Consider the following 17,976-nt stretch of genomic DNA (forward strand, 5'->3'; position numbering starts at 1 on the left):
GCAAAAATTACACAATTGTTTGTTTCTTTTTTTTAACCCAACAAATATTTTTTTTTTATGTAGAAAACTAACTTTGTTCACTTATTTGTTAAGTGTATAGTGGGACTATGCTCTTTAACATGTAACACTACATGAACTGAAAGCCTAAATGTAAATTGTCCTAGATTTATATCCCATTAAGTTTACATTTAGTCGGGTTTATTTAATTCAAACTTGACAGAAACAGCAGAAACAAGGGTTTTTAAATATTTTCATATCTGCTTTTTTTGCTCCAAATATGCAAAACAGCTTTTAATTATTAACCTTCATTAATGGGATGGCTTTAAGCACAATGTTTCGAGTGCTTCACAAGATAACTTTATCTAGTTCGAAAGGAAAGTATAGCGGTCGTCGTGGGAGTTTTATCAAATGATTACACAAAAGTATTTTTTTTAAAAAAAAACATAAATTGTCACATGGAAATAAAAAAATAAAAATCAATAGTCTTAGAAAAAGTATAGGTAAGTCTGAGCAAAGTTGAGGCAGAGCAGCTCCTGCTGAATCGTTGCGGCAATAAACCGAGCTGTGCAGAGGAGCAGACATACAACATCCGGGCAACAGTAAGCTTGCGCAGAAACGGAATGGCGGAGGTAAGTGAGCGAAAACGAGGAATCTAATGAGCCACAATGTTAGAGAAACTGAGCCGAATTTAGGTCCCGTGTCCAGCCCCGGGGCTCCCGGTGTGACCGAGGGTCTGTCCGGCTGCCGAGCGGCGGCTGAAAGAGAGCTACGGAGGCATTTTTTAGCACCGGGAAGCTGAGGTGGGGGAGAAACGGAGAGCCTCTCCGCCGTAGATCGTCTCTCTCCGCGTTCTTGGCGTTAAAGAGCCATTCCCCCCTCCCCTCTCCGCTGCCTTGATAGTACGGCACTAGAAAACAATAGAGGAGGGGGGGGGGGGGGATCCCGGGGCCGGGTTCAAGGCGCTGCCGCTGAGCTGTTTTCAGGTGCGTCCTCTCGGCAGGCGGGTGGGTCGAGTTGAAAAGTTTTGGAGGCATGACACGACTCGGCGGCGGCGAACTTCCACCGCGTCTCTCGGAGACCTTGAAAACTAGTTTCCTTCTCGCAGCGAGCCGGGTGGAGGAGCGGAGACGTTCAGCACCAAGTCGCAGGAAAGCGCCCCTGGTCAGACAGACAGCGCCCGACGGGGCTGGCACGAAGAAGAAAAAAACAAAAAAAAAAAACTCGACCTTTTGTGTCGTTTTAAAGTCGGCTGTGCCATTTAGTGACTGCTGGAACTTTATCTGATCTTAAGGATGGTGGTGTTAGGGTCCCTTGTACAACCCCCTTTGGTCGCTATTACCTAAAGCTTTTCTTTACTTTTTTTTTTTTTTTTTTTTTAGTTATTTACGAAATAAAGTGTAACACAGGCCTACAACTGACTGTTCGGTGGGGGGATAAAAAAAAAAAAACATTCCCCTTAGCAGGAAAACATCATAAACTTACATTGAGAGGGTTCTCACAATCTTAAGTAATTTTTCCCCCACGCTTTTTTGTTGAACAAATGAAATTCTAACTCCGACTTTTGTGCTATTTGGGGAATACTACATGATTTTCAATTTAACGTGTAGAAATGTTAAGTTGCTGCAATCAAAATCCTGTAAAGTAAGACATTTAGAAACCTTTAGAAACAGAAGTTAAATGATGAAATGCTGTAATATGATCAAGAGAAAACTGCAACCTCTTGAATTCAAAAACCACATCAGTTCTTCTACACTGGGTATAAAAAGTCTGCATATCGCTGTCGAAATGCCCCGTTTTCTTGCGACGTTAAAGAATTGAATCATTTCACTTTTACTTCATGCAACTCGGTAAAGAAATTAACCAAAATTCTTTGTGGGGTATCTATAGGTAGTTGTAGGGCCGCCAAGTTACACTCTTAAACTAATGCTTTGCCGAGGCACCTTTTTGATTTTATTACATTTACTCTTCCTGACATTAAATCAGACTGTTTCTGCTTTATGTTGGTTTGGATTAATATTCTTGTTTCTGTAGGTTAAATGCCAGAACAGTTTGTGAGAGATTTTTTTTTAGACAATTTTCACAAGTATTGGTATCATAATTTGTGAGAATTGTCTTTTAAACTGAATGACTTGGGTCCTGCTGCAAGCTGCTCACAATAGTTTGCTGGATAAATCTCACTTCTGTTCACCAGTTTTCTCTGGGTTGGAGATCAGGGTCTCGTGAAGTCCACTCCAAACCCTGACTTTGTTTCCCTAATCCCCGTTTTAGGGTCATTGTCCATTTGAAAGACTCGTTTGTGTCCTAATCCTAACATGCTGGGGGATTTCTTGAGATGGTGCATCATGATACCATGAAGATGATGCCCTTTATTTTGTGAAGTACGCCACTCCCTATACTGCACCTATCCCCGCTATCTCAAGAGTTTGATGTGGTCAGTTGGCTTTACTTGGTCTGTCAAAACCTGTAGTTCATATGTTCATATATGTCATATCTTTAGACTGTGAAACAAAATCTTCTAAAACCAGGCTGTTGGCATGAACTCCTAAGCTGTTCAACATCTGTGAGAGTTGAGAATCTCTACTCTCATTTAGGGCTGGGTGATATTGCTTAAAGGTATATAGCCACATTATATGCCTATATACCATTTGATCATGATAAAATAAGGTTATATACACCAAGCGTCCATCCTGATAGTGTTTTGATGGTCCTTTTTGAGCCTAAAAATAACCCCAGTACCGGGCGCGATGAGCAGATATAAACAGACGTGGCGCCATCTACCGCAGAACTGTCAGAAAGCGTTATAATAAATAAAACTAATAAATCACTGTTAATAATAATGCCGAAGCGAGCCTGGCCCTCTGAAATGCCTTGCGATAAAGCGGCAGCTCAGTCTTGTTGTAGACCATCTGTTATTAATTAAATAAACGGATCTATCAGCAACTCTTAAGAGCCTCATAGCAGAAATTAATTTCCTGTTCATAAACGCAAACAGAGACACGGCATCAAGGTAAGAACCATCTATTTATAATGTTGTTTTTACTTCAGACTGTAGAGGCTAAGAGGAACATTGCTATTACTATTATCACAGTATAAATCAGAACATTTACTCACGTCAATCAACTCAGCAGTCACATCCTGGCAGCGTAGCTTTAGCGTCCGCTTCAGTGAACACCAACGTTCATACTGTATTCCCAGCGACATTCCAGTCTATTCCCTCTTGAAATCATATATTTTTTACATTATTATTTTTTTCCCAGTGGATCTTGGACCATTGTTTCCATTACCTCACTGGAAGATGCTAATAGCCTTTAGCTGCTTCCTGGTTTATCCCTGCTGCGCACGCCCAGTGTCGTACTTCCATTGTTCTTCTTAATAGACACAAACGGCTTTATTTACTCAACAAATTGAGCAAAAAAAGTGTAAAAAGTGTAAAATGCTAAAATAATTAATACGTCGCCAGGACATGATCGTCTTTCATAAAAACTTTGTGCAACCAGAGTAATCTCCTGACGTATAAATAAAAAAACCTCAAATAACGTGGCTATGCAGCTTTTAAAAATAAAATCTCAGATTTTATTATACCAAATCCGATTAATCTTTTTTTTGTCCCTCCTTTTCGTTTCACAACAGAATTTGAAGAAATTATTTTAAAACCTTGCTTTTATTTCAAGCATTCGTCTGGAAGTTGGATTTAAAGTGCAACTAAATACAAGCTGTGAAACATGTTGGTTAAACAAGATAGCGGCACTCTTATTGCAAACAATGAAAATATAACAAAATGTTTGCAGGTAGTGATATTACACAATGATCTAAGAACAGGTTTCACTTCACTTGTGTAACTTCAAATTAACCTTAGAAGTAAATGAGTAAATTAATGTGCCTCGTCTTATGGTAGCCGCTTTGACGTTTTCCAGTCAGGTTTCCGCGCTCACCACAGTACAGAGACCGCCCTGATCAAGGTGTTTAATGACATCCATATAAATACAGACTGTGGAAGAACCACCGTGCTGGTTCTATTGGACCTTAGTGCAGCATTTGATACTGTCGATCACTCCATTCTGTTAGAACGCCTGGAGAACTGGGTCGGCCTCTCTGGTACAGCTCTCCACTGGTTTAAATCCTACTTAAAGGACAGGGACTTTTTTGTATCAGTAGGTAACTTTACATCAGAGATGACAGAAATCCCATTTGGGGTTCCCCAAGGGTCCATTCTGGGTCCCCTCCTTTTCAATATCTACATGCTCCCTCTAGCTCAGATAATAAAAAATAACAACATCAGCTACCATAACTATGCAGACGACACACAGCTCTACATCACCATGTCACCAGGTGACTATGGACCAGTTCAGGCACTGAGTAAATGCATGGAAGAAATCAATACGTGGATGTGCCAAAATTTTCTCCAATTGAATAAAAACAAAACTGAAGTAATAATATTTGGACCAATAGAGGAAAGATCAAAAGTTAGCACACAGCTTCAGTCGCTTCAGCTAAAAACCACTAATCAGGCCCGAAATCTGGGAGTAGTGATGGACTCAGACCTGAACCTCCAAAAGCATCTAAAGACAGTTACAAGGTCGGCTTTCTATCACCTGAAGAACATTTCTAGGATTAAAGGACTGATGTCTCAGCAGGATCTAGAAAAACTAATCCATGCGTTTATTTTTAGTCGAATTGATTACTGCAACGGTGTCTTCACAGGTCTGCCTAAAAAGTGGATCAGACAGCTGCAGCTGATCCAGAACGCTGCTGCCCGCGTCCTCACTAAGACTAAGAAAGTAGAGCACATAACACCAGTTCTAAAGTCCTTACACTGGCTCCCTGTATCTCAGAGAATAGACTTTAAAATACTTCTGTTAGTCTATAAATCCTTAAATGGCTTAGCACCTAAATACATCACAGACTTGTTATCAGTGTATCAACCCTCCAGACCACTCAGGTCTTCTGGCTCCAGCCTGCTCTACATACCTAGAACCAGAACCAGACATGGAGAAGCAGCGTTTAGTTCCTATGCTCCAATTATCTGATACAAACTTCCAGAAAACTGTAAAAGAGCGGAAAGCCTGAGTTCTTTTAAATCAAGATTAAAAACACATTTGTTTAAAATTGCCTTCAACTGTCCTAGTTAACTGAATCACACCTTTTTTGTTCTATTTTCTATCTATATTTTATTCCTACTTCCTTTTATTCTGTTTTATTTTGCTATATTTTAATCATGTAAAGCACTTTGCATTGTCTTTGTACTGAATTGTGGTATATAAATAAATTTGCCTTGCCTTGCCTTGCCTAGTTTCCACTTTACAATATTTTGACAATATATTTTCCTAAACACACATTCAGCATTGCATGCTATTCTCTTCATGAGAGCCCAATAAGTCAGTTTGCAAAATAAAATCCCTATTTTTCCAGAAAGTGAATTTAAATAATAAATTGTAAATTCAAATTAATCTTTTAAATCGATTTATCGCCCAGCCCTACTCCTATCGTAAGAAAATGTCACTAAAAGCCTACAACAATGGCAGAATCTTGTTTAGGGTTCATCAGAGACACCTTAAATCCGGGGTGCCCGAGTCCAGTCCTCCACAGCTACTGCTGGATGGAGACCTGCTCCAAAAGACTGAATCAAATGGCTAAATTCTCTCTTCAACATGTCATTCAGCTCTGCGGAGGCCTAGTAATGAGCCATTTATTTTATCTCAAAGCTGTAAGGTAGCAGCTCTCGAGGACTAGGGATGGGTTGCCCTGCCTTAAATGCTGCACGGTGTGTACTGACTCCTGTTTAGCACGAATTTGAATGTGTAGGTTTATTCTGAACACAGCCACATCCCCAGTGGATACTCTTAGCAACAACTATGTTTTACTTTCTGATTTTTGCCCGCTGAAGGATTTCAATTGAGTGGTGTGGGTCGCATAAACGGTGGAAAAATGTCTGAAATGATCGATCTTGGTGTCATTTTCCAAATCACACAACCCACGCCTTTTTAAAGTTCAGAGAGATTTTACCATTAAGTACCCTTAGGTACAACTTTTCTTAAAAATAAACATCTTCGAGAACTAATAGTGGATCTTTTGTTGATATGGGTCTCCTACAAGTCTTTAATTTTTCTTCATATCATCCCCAATGATGTAGATGTAATTGTAAAGGCCACGCAATGCCAACCAGGGGCCTCGTGTACGAAAGAGTGAGCAGCTCTTATGCTAAAGGCTGGCGATGGGGAAATATCCTGAAACTTCTGGCGCACAAAAAAATTCAGATGTACGAAACGGTGCGTAGACGGGTCACCGCATGCGCTGTCTTGATAAATCCAAATTTGCGTGGAGTCTTGCTGCAAACGGGCATTCAGTTTTGCCCTTCAGCGGGAAAAACTGTCTTCTGCTAGAGCTAAATATTTGACGTTTGGATTCATCAAACCAGAACACATGCTGTATGTCTTCTGTAAATGACCATATTTCTGACGCTGTGTTGCTTTGAAGAAAGTATGGGTCTTTTTTTAGCTGCAACTCCATAAAGACTTGTTGGTCAGACTTCCCCGGACAGTCGATGGGTGTTCCCGGGTTCTGCTGGACTCTATCAGTTGTGAGGTGATGGCACTGCTGGAGCTCTCAGAATTTTCAAATGAAAATAAGCTTGATCTATTTTTCTACTGCGGCACCAAAAGGTTCTTTGGCCACTCGCTGTGCCTTCTTCTGACCCTGGCCAGTTTCTTTGTGCTTCTTCCAAACAGCTTTAACAGCACGTCTGGAAACCTCCGTCCGCTTTGAAATCTTGCTTAGGGAGACGCATTGCTGCTCCAGTGGAACTACTCTGGGTCTTCCCGCTGTGCTCGGTCCGGCCGTGGTGTTTGAACAATGACACGAAGCTCCTGCTAGAAGACTTTGGCTGTTGATCACCCAGTTTTAAGCTTCTTATACGCAACTTTCTATTTCAGATGTACCCTGGATTTAAACTTGTATGTGAACCTGATGATTATTAGACTGTTTAGAATTGCTTTCATCTTACACCTGAACATACTGTACAATATCCCTGACTTTGTGTTACTCATATGAACTGATGCTTCATACAGATTTGTATTTTTCCTTTGTCAGCCAAAGATAAACTGCAGCACACACCAAAAATAACCCAAATTAATTTAACCTTTTTACTTTCCGTGATCTTTCTGTCAGAGGATAATCTGCAAAAAAAGCCCTTTGCTGTGGTATTGTGTCCTCATCCACACGGAAACAAGTTTTATAGTGTGCGATAGTACATTGTCATTTTTATCCACAGTTATCCATTTCAGACAAGTCAGGATGGCAGACAGTCGAGACCAATTTCGGGACTGTAGCCGAGCCTTTATAATCTATCCCAAATTTGGGTTTGTCATGTTACATAATATGGTTGTCTCTTTAAGACACAGATGTCAAACTCCAGTTCTAGAGGGCCTGTGCGCTGTAACTTTTAAGCGTCTGCAGCAACACACCCGATTCACATAATTGGGTCATTAACAGGACTCTGTCAAACCTCACTGCATGAGTCATAAATGTCGTTGCCATAATCTTTAAATGTGTCCTATTAAAATTTCCTCCATTGTTTTTTTGCAAAATTGTAAATAATGTTTTAGACTGGGGGATATTTCTGCAATAACAAATCCCAGCTCATGATCTAAGACAGAGTACTTACACAGTAAGTACCTCTGACCAATAATTTGAAGACGCAGGCGTAAACAGTGACAAGACTCTGCCAAAAACACAAAGACAAAAGGAAAGCTGTTTGCTTTCAAACACGGTATAATGATATACATAGCCAAGACAAGACCAAAACTTCAGGCCACTGATTAGAAATCGGTGGCTGAGAAATCGGCCCTTTAATTTAAACAGAAAAACATTTATTACAGGCTCAGGCGTGACGTGATCCATATTTATAGTCGAGACATCACCGGTGTTTCCTTTCTGCTCCAGCATGATTGCACTGCTGTGGACAAAGCAAGGTTCATAAAGACATTGATGAGCCCGTTTGGTGGCCCGACTTCAGCCCGATAAAACAGCTTTGGGATGAATTTGAGCCGAGATTGCAAGCCAGGTCTTCTTGTCCAACATCAGTGTCTGACCTCACAAAAGCACGCCTGAAAGAATGCTCATATATTCCTATAAACGCTTCTTAGCCATGAGCAAAGCCTTCCCAGATAAACTAAATCTGTTATGGGAGCAAAGTGCTGGCCACCATCATATTACGATGATTGAGAATGGGCCTTCACCTAGGTTCATGTTTGTGAAGACGGTTGACCCGAAGGTTTTGGCGATATAGTGTATATTGAGCTCTAAGAGCAACAGTTCTTAAAAATTGTGCTTGAAATGACAGCAGCTGGCTGATTTATTAATGTGTGCCAGGATCATTTACACGGTGATGTCTGTGGCTTTCACTGTGGGCCTCAGATGAACTCAGGCTTCCTTTACTATTAGCTACACTGTGAACCCCTGTTACATGTCTTTGCCATGTAAAACGTCTGTTTTGTATTTGTTTGCAGGTGGGGGCGAAAAGCATATGAACATCACCACAGACACTATGGCCTAGTGGAGAGTGGGTAAAGTACAGCAATGAAGGCCTTAAGCAGAAGAAGCAGCAGTTGGAAGAAGTCTTAGAGGAGCAGACGCTTTCTCGCTCCATGAAAATGGCAGCACAATCCCAAACAGTACGTCAAGTTTTGTGTCTTTAACAAAAATGTGTGCCTATGGCTCGCTCCAATCAATGTAGCCTACATTTCACTCAAGGTATAAATATGAAATAAACATTTATGGGGTTAAACTATCTGCTTGTATTAATGATGTAACAAGTATTAGATAAGAGACCCAATCAAGGCATTTTGAAATTATTATTACCGGGGTCTCTGTCTAAGCTCATCTCCCTGATGCCTGTCATTTGTGTAATGACTCTAATTTGAACAAGCTAACTCTCTTAGAACAAACTTAAAACTCAGATTTATGAACAACTGTGTTAAGCCTTCATTATACGTTTGCTGAGCTGATTAATCTAGGTTTTACCTAACAAAAGGTTTTATGCTTCACTACAATGATGTTCACCGTGAAGGAGAGACTGTACTGGCTGCTGCAACCGTCTGTATGTGTATATCAAGGGAACTGCTCTATGATGCACTCAGATGATCCCCGTTTGGGGGAGAACTATGCCGAGCACCTGAAACATGTCATTAGTTTTTACAATACTGAAAGGAGAGTTTTTGTGTTTTTGTTTTAGCTGGAGAATAGTGTTCAAATGTAGTTAAACGGAACCAAACTGAATACTCTTACAGCTATATTACAGAGTCTCATCAAAACAGGGAGTAAATATGCTAGCATCAACTTGGCACCTTAGCAACCAGTTCTGCCTGAAAATACCATCAGCAGGAGCAAGGTGGGAGGTTATGGAAGACTGTAACTCTATGCGTACTCAGAAATATGTTTAGAAATAATTTCTATGGCGGTTCACACAGTGTTTGATGTTCTGACAAGTGAGAGTTTTGACAAATGAATGAAGGAGGGGTAATGAAGGAGGGGTAAGCCTGAGAATTTCAACACCATATATAAAAGTGCAATAATGTTAGGAAGCTTCTGTTTTTTTTAAGGTAAAATTGAGAAAATTGTTTTAACATGCTCTGAAATGTATAAACTGTAAAAGGCTTTTGGAGGAATGCAACATTGTTTTAGCTGCAAAGAAATTGGGCTGTGAACAAAGAACCATTGAATGTTTTGTTGCAAACAAACAAACAAAATGTCAGAGACATTGTTCAGAGGGGAAAAAGAAGCAAATTAATATCTAAGTATTTTGAGAAGAATCAAATGTGAAGCTGTCAGATTCTAGAATGGCAAGTTATTCAAAGAGCCCAGAAGTTTTCAGAGCTCAGAGACATGGTCGAGTTAAGGAAAGCTGAAGTCCGACTACCACTTAACAAGTTAAAATGTTGAGTCTTAGCCAAGAAATAGCTGAAAACGGCTTTTTCAAAGAGTTTATGGACTGATGAGATTAGAGTGATTCTTGGACCAGATGGATGAGGCCATGGCTAGATCAGTAACATCCACAGATCTGGTCTTCCACTCAGACACCAAGAAGGGGTAATGGTTTGAGCTGGTATTATTTAAGATGAGCTAGTTGGACCTTTTCCTCAAAAACAACTTGCAGAACTACTGCCTGTTATTAGAAGACACTTTTTCTTGAACTGATGGCAAAGAAAACAGTTTCCATCATGATTTTATGCAGGACACCTCTATCAAAGTACTCCACTGTGTGGCTAGCCACCAACGGCCTTAAAGATAAAATGCTACCAACATGGCCTCCTTCCTTACCTGAACTAAACCCTATAGAGAACTTGTGAGCCTGTCCTAAACAGGAAATATATGGTGAAGGAAAGGAGGGTGGCTGTAATGGGCACTGGGATTTGAAATCTCAGAAATCTTTATTTCGTACATTTTGAGCTGTTTCATTGTTTTTCCCTTTAACAGAAAAAAACAAGTGAAATGGTAAAATATCTCTTTTTTCCATTTAGATGCATACTAATTATCCACACTAGTCGTTTCTCAATAACTTTGCACACACAAATGTTCTCTGAAAAAAAATCATCTGGAAAAAAAGAAACCCAAAACCCACTTTGCTTTCATCAATACTGAGATTGGAGGTTTATTCACATTCCAGATTGACTTGAGAAAACATAAGCTGTCCAAAAAGATATTGGACAAGATGTCCAAAAGACATGTTGTTCAATAATTTACGCACTGTAGAATAGGGCCGTGCAATATAGGAAAAAAAAGCATATCCATAAAATAGAAATCATATTGATCAATGTCGATATAAAAAAAATTCAAAACATGTATTTTAAGAGCAGCTCTGGCCATATTATGCTGTTGTTTATTGACCTAGCTTTTGGAAAATACACAAAAACACTGAATTCAAACTCAACCCTTTTATTTCTAAAGTAATTAGCTGTAAAGTTCAATATTTGTTCACTATTTTGTTGAGTTGGTATGGCTGTTTAAATTGTGTTCTATACCTTAGATTAGATTAGATAAATTAATTTGTCTCTGAGCTAAATTTATCAGTTGCCCATTACATGCTGATGCCAGCAGAAACAACAATTTTATACAAAGTAGAGCGACACAACATATCCACGCAACCATTATTTCAATGTCAGTGTGTCCATTTTCACAAGCGTAAAAGATTGCTTGAGTGCCGTTTTTTTTTTGGGTATAATCTCTGCGGTGCTATGGCTTAAACATCGTTTCCCACTCGGATGGACCTGGACTGTCCTTCATGCTCACAACTGAGCGATTGCTGTGATCAAGACCAAAAATATCAGGGAAAGGGTTTTGGTCATTCATCTGTTATGACGGACACAAAGGAGAGCAGTGAGGAAAATGTAGATTAATTATGATTGGTATTGTCATGGCAATATTAAATTATAGTATAGCAATGTCCTGTATCCCGAATATTTTGCCGCCCTAATACCAACTGATGGACTATTAACAAATACAAACGAACAAGTTTTAAAAAAAACAACAACACCAGTAGTATAAGTAAAACAAACCAAGTCACTTTGTTTATATAGGTTTATTTAAAAACCACCATTGTTACCCTAAATTATTTATTTATTTATTTATTTTCTCGATCCACTGTATATATGTGGACGCACTGTATATACCTCATGCACCTTTTCCTCCTTTTGGCACCTTCTTTTGATTATTGAGCCGATGTGACAGGTGAATTTCTCCACTGTGAGATCAATAAAGTCTCTAATCTTATCTTAAAGTACTTCACACAGTTATTATTTGTTTTATAATGTTACGAACATCTGGTGTGAATTTAACGGCAAAAGAGACATTAGATGTTACTAAGAAAGAACCTTGTCACGTTCCGTTGTTTTCACATTGAATGGGAGGTTGAAATCCAAACCCAGAGTCTTTTTTTGTCTTTTTTTTTTAAATCCCTTCAAAGTGGATCTCACCCCGTACCAGAGCCTTACTCCGATCTCATACATGAAAAATGTGCTGAGAGGAGGCAGTACCCAGCGGACCAGGAAACATGCAGTGATCTGAGCTACTTGGAAAGGTTAAATAAATGCTAAATAATCTAACTGAATGGTAAACTAATAAATCCATAGTTAGACTGCAAAACTCATTATTCAAACTCCAACTCGTTATGGAGGGACACAACGGAGATGCTTTTATACCCCAGAGCTGCTGTCAGTTTCTCCAAATGACGTCACAAAAACCTTTGAACCAATAGCAATACTGATTTGAAATTCAATGCAAGACATCTGTCGAAGCTTAGGAGGGCGCCTCACTGACAGTTTTAGACACATCAGGATTTCAAAAATATGCAATAATTCACCAGGATATGTAGACAGCACTATAAAACAACCATGTTGACAATTTATTAACAAAAAAAAAAGTTGTATTTGGGGGTGAGTTACTCTTTAAACATTTGTTACAGCTGCATGTGCATGTTAATTTGCAAACGCTATAAGGGGTTTTCCCTGTCAAAGGACCATTGGTTAAGTTTTTGTTTTTTGTGAAATTTACATCTACTTTCACAACGAGAGCCTCTCTTGCGCACATCTGAAAAGGACGTCAGTCAACACTGCTGCAGAAGGATTTTGCATCGTCAGACGAAATGTACCTGCTCTGAGCTACACAAGGGAAAATAAAAAACATTTCCAGATGTTCAGGGAGAGTCTTCTAGTTAAAATGGGCAAAAAGTTGTATCCAAATGAACTACTAGATACATTGCAATCTTTATTTATTGTTTTCTTGACAAAATAGCCTGCAGTGGATATGTGGCCTTAATACAAACCAGCATGTTCGGCAAAAACTAAAACCAACAAATAGGCTTAAATTCATAAAAGCTGTCGAGCATGGTGGTGAATTGGGTTATGATTTTAAAACTGGCTGAAACTGGGTCATTAACATGACGGTTATGTGACGCTCAAGCAGCAAGTCTACAACAGAATGGCAAAAAAAAAAAAAAAAGACCATAATCAAGGAGTAAAAAGCAAAGTTTAAAGTCAAAGTCCAAACCTCAACCTGATTGATTGCTGTGACAGGACCTAAAGAGGGCAGAAATAATTGCCTGCAAACATAAATGAACTGAAGTAATTTTATCAAGAAGAGTCGGCCTGGATTCCCTCAGAAGCAGGTGCGTGACTGACAGAGTCATACAGGAAGTGACATGCTAGACATTAAGAAATTACAGATGATGTCATTGTATTTTGGGAGTTTTTTTGTGCAGGGAAAAACTTTCCCCCTATAGTGTTGGATCTTGATTTCAACCTATCATTTTTGTTTTGGAAAAAGCTAGTTTTATCTTTGGTCACTCGTGCTGAGCGTCAACCTATTGGAAATAAATTCATGGTATCTTGATGTATTAATCTTCTGTGGCACATATTGTGTAAAAAAAAAAAAAAGAAAAAAAATTGCTTTTTTTAAGAAATGATATTAAAAGGTCAAGAATGTGGTTGAGAAATTGTGATCCTAAATTGATATTTAAAATTCTGTTTAATTTATAAAATCTGTATTGAATTAAATCACATTGTTTTTGTCTTATCCCTCATTTCGCTCCTCTTATAGGTCAGGGAGCTTCCCTTGGATGAGCTGCTGGCTTTGTATGGATATCCAGTATCCAATCCACAGAAGGAAACATGTCCTATAACAACCACTCTGCCAGATATGACCCTGGATACGGTGAGATTCAACAAAAAGCATTTATCAACTAGTTTAGTTATTGAGATTTTATACAACTTTCTCCACAAATGTCTTGGTCGTTACTTTGACTATATGTCTGATTTCTGAGTTTTTATTAAGTCAATCAAATGAACGAAAAGCACAAAAATGATCCACGTTACATGTTTCCGATGATGTCTAAACATGTAACGTGATTTGCACTTCCTCATTCATATTGTGTTTTATTTCAATGACGATTTCAAATAAAGACAAGATTTAGGATTGTTTTTTCTGAGTCCTACGGTCATTTTGGTTGTTTTCCCTTCTCTGCTGAGCAGGATGAGAAAACTAAGGATCTGTTTCACGGCGAGAAAGAAGACCAAGCTTCAGCCTATGATCTCAGCTCCTCGAACACCCCAGATCTGCTGCGCTGCCTCCAGGGTAACACACATGCCATTAATTGCCATTAAAGATTGTGTTTGTTGTTGTTGTTGTTTTTTGTTCATCTTTATTAAAATAAAATCACTTTAATAATTTTTCAGTTGAACAATATTGTGTAGCACTGAAATAAAAACAGTTATTTAAAAGATTATTATTTCTTAAGGCTAAGAGAAACTTTTCACACCACAGCATTATTTAGAAGATTATGCATTTGTAGAAACTAAGGTTTAAGAACAGTCTTAGCGTTTATCTTTTGAGATACTATGTGTCAGTGAACTAAACAACCAGTTTTGACATTTGTATTTTGGAGGTTTTGTTTCAAAACACTTTTCACCTGTAGGCGATTATTTGGCTTTTACTGAATTTGACTCAGTTTGTAAATGGGAAAATTATCTATATACATTTGCACCTAAAATTATTCACCCCTTCTCCTCATCAGCTTTATTGGTCCAATATAAACTTTAGCAACAGTATACATTAAACAAGTCAAAGAAGGTTAATTTAAATAGATGAACATAGATAATGTGATAAGTGATTTTATTTCGGGGGCCAAACTGGGAGGTTTAATAGAAAAGAGGCTTTTCCATTCATGACTGCTGAGTTATAAGAGCCACCGAAGGTTTTTGTTTTCGTTGGTCAGGCTTTATGGCCGTCCAACGTGAATCACTCAAAGCTTTGCCCATGAACCCAGTGGCCAGGGGAACTGATCAATTCAGAGTACTTTCTGAATCGATGTTGAGTTGAGAAAAAATTGATTGCAATGCATTGATGAATCGCTATTTTTACCCACCCCTAAACATACCTGATGACTCCTAGACCACTCCTCAAGATTCAGGGAAACGATAGTCTGGGGTTTGAATGCTGCAGGTGCTGTTTTCAAATCCCACCAGAGGTTTTCTACAGAGCTCATTTCAGGTGACTATGATGGCAACTGTTTTATCTTGGAGGACGTCCTCTGAAATCCAGCTTTGGGGGATTTTGAGAGATGCTTGTGATTCCCAAAATGTTTGATAGTCAGTGGTCAGCCTCCTCACAGATGGCCTGACTTTTTCTCTCATGCTATTTGATTGAATCATCTTGCCTTTCAGTGCTACAGAGAGCAAAAGCTACCCCAGAGCATCACTGAGCTACTGCCATGTTTCAATTTGAGCATGCTGGGGGGGTTTTTCAGTGTTTGCTTCATTCTTTGTGCTCCAGACATACCGCTGGTCCAAATACCTGAAAGGTTCTTTATATTTTAATACTATTGTTTTATTTACCTTCTATTAACCAGGGAGTCAAATTGAGAATGAAATCTATTTTACACAGGAGATTTGGCCAAAGTAGCAGCTACAAAAATACCAATGTAAAACAGATAAGTGATCACAAACAATACAATCGCACCATGAAATGGGAATAAGACATTAGAGTTGAAATTACAATTGAGTCTCAACAAAAGACACCCTCAGCGCTTTTAGCCCGATTTTTTTTTTTTTCCCCCGATCTCCCTCTTCTGAGAGGCGTCGATTATCGTTGTGTCTCAAGATAATCTTAAGAGATATTCCTGCCATGTGGGGGGTGTTAAGAACGGTCAGGTCCGCTCGGTGGAACGTTGGGACCTCTCCGACCTCAAATCGGGGATATTTAACTTGTTGGATTGTCTTTCCCCATTCAACAGGCAGACAGCCTGTTGAATGTGATGTGTAGCCAATCAGAAAGGGAGGCCAGGAATTCCCAGAGATGGGGAAAAAAACTTGCCTCCATATCATAGTGCAGCAAACGTAAAGCCCCCGGTCATGTTGTCTCTGCTTGTTTGACCAACGCCTTTTTTTTTTTTTTTTGTTATGGTTTTTCTCTCTTAAAATCAGTCCACAGACTATCACCATTATTCTTCCTGGTCATCCATGTTTATTTACTTTGAACTCACGTTTGCTCTTGAGAGGATTCCCGTCTGACGTCTGAATGATCTTAAGCTAAATCTGTTTGTGCTCGCCACTCCACACACTGTACGAACAAACCTGTTTTATCTAGGATTTGTTTTATCGTTACGTGTGGTGAAAATCGACCGAATACTTTAATATCCTGCCGTGTGATCGAGTCTTTTACTAATTTTTGTAGATTATTCCATGAACAGGGTGCAGGATGGGAGAATGTTGTTTTACCAAAGTCTGTAGAAACCTGGGGAACATTTAAAAGCAACCAATTAGAAGCATGCAAATAGTTGCTAACGCTGTTGGACAGAATGGTGCTGAGATAATGTGAGAGTTTACCCAGCAAAGCTTTACAGTTCGTAGATTAACATAAACCAACAATGTTGCCAAATACAGTGAATGATTTTCAATAGAGTGGCGAGGGTAAATCCGATAAAAAGTGTTATCCAATAAAAAGTGTTTTGGCTGCAAGTTAACCTGAGTTTCAAGGATCTTTGCCTATACTGGAATTTTGGAGGTTGGGTGGTAGTTTAAATCAGAAAGTTCACAAACTTTATGTAAGGGAGGCAGCTTTCTCAACTGCAGGTGCTGTATTGGTTTATATACTTAAATAGAACTATGTGCAACATGTTCTCTAATGATAACTGCAGCCATATTTAAAAGGGAAAACTCCAGGTTGTATGGGCCTGCAGATTTTTTTTCTGATCCATTTTCTTTAGGGCGTTGTGAACTTGAGTCACTGAAATGGGTTTCAAATCATTCTAAACCTGTATCAGTTCCTGGGAAGGGAGAACCTGTGTTAAATGTGTGTCTCAGGAAAGAGACCCCACACTGAAAGTGTTTGTTGAACTGGTTCACGATAGCGGCTTCATTCTCCCATCCATTTGAGCTTTTTCAGAGAGTCTCGGTACTGCAGAGATAAATAAACTTTTTTTAAGGATTATTTACATTATCTGTAACTGGCCTTAAATCAATCTCAGCTTCAGACTTTTTTTGCCACCAGTGTATTTTTATTTTATAAGGTTTTAAATAGAATCCAATCAGCAGGAGATTTTGAAAATCTATCTTGTGTCTAATATTTCTTTCCTAAATAAATTAACTCTAGTAGACTTCCTGAAAGCCAGGGATCGTCCCTACCACTCCCCCTTAATTTTCTTAATAGGAGCATGCTTATTGGAGACGGGGAGAAAGGTTGAGTCATATAAATGATGTAGGAAGGTATGCTGTTCATAATGTTTAAATGATCTTTTTTCTTCTAGCATCCAGATGAAGCTGCCACTGGTCCGTTACTTTTATCCTGTATCTTCAGGATCAATCAGGGCTTCTATAATGTTGTCGCCACTTCCTTTTTTGCAAGGCATTGATCTTTAATCCGTGGACAGTTTTCTTGATTTAGCCGTATTTCCAACATACAAGGAAGCTTTACCATCAAAAATCCAAGTATACATATTGCTGGTCAAGAGCACCTGATGTTTCTAATGAAAGCGTTTCCTGGTTTTGCCTGAGACCACAGCTGCTTTGCAAAGGCTTACTCGTATGAAGATGCGCTGTGTTTCGACGTACTGGCCTGATCCTATTTGCGCTGTTTTTGTCTCTTTCAGATGGAGACAAAGCCACACATGTCAGCTCATCAGATGAGGACACTGATGATTCATCTATTCCATCCAATGAAGAGCATAAGGTTAGCTGCTGAGAATCACGTTGAGTCCTCGCCCAGCCTTGTTTGTCACACTTGCAGTTGTTTTTAAATCTTTCTATCATTGCCTTGACTGTAGATATGGGCAACCTTATGCTAGTAGCTTTTTCCTGGTGTGAAGGTCAGCCCATATCTGCCATAGTTGACTGGCAAGCTGTCTTGTCCTTCCTGTTTTGACGAATAGAAGAGAGGCATTGATCTCTTTCTCACTTCCTATTTATACCCCAGGGAAATGGCGGCAGTAATATT

At 39.1% G+C, this 17,976-nt stretch overlaps 1 protein-coding gene across 1 annotated transcript in view; it reads left to right on the forward strand.

Annotated features, from left to right (window-relative positions):
- The first annotated feature begins 543 nt into the window (after positions 1 to 543).
- The window catches only part of mier2 (mesoderm induction early response 1, family member 2), a 28,417-nt gene continuing 10,984 nt past the window's right edge, over positions 544 to 17,976 (forward strand). Inside the window, exons 1-5 of the mRNA XM_036132133.1 lie at positions 544 to 629; positions 8,505 to 8,669; positions 13,588 to 13,701; positions 14,019 to 14,121; positions 17,633 to 17,712. Coding sequence (XP_035988026.1) covers positions 8,643 to 8,669; positions 13,588 to 13,701; positions 14,019 to 14,121; positions 17,633 to 17,712 — 324 coding nt within the window. The 5' untranslated portion in view covers positions 544 to 629; positions 8,505 to 8,642. The remainder of the gene's footprint in view (positions 630 to 8,504; positions 8,670 to 13,587; positions 13,702 to 14,018; positions 14,122 to 17,632; positions 17,713 to 17,976) is intronic.

The sequence above is a fragment of the Fundulus heteroclitus genome, unplaced genomic scaffold, assembly GCF_011125445.2.
Source record: "Fundulus heteroclitus isolate FHET01 unplaced genomic scaffold, MU-UCD_Fhet_4.1 scaffold_473, whole genome shotgun sequence".
Classification (NCBI taxonomy): Eukaryota; Metazoa; Chordata; class Actinopteri; order Cyprinodontiformes; family Fundulidae; genus Fundulus; species Fundulus heteroclitus.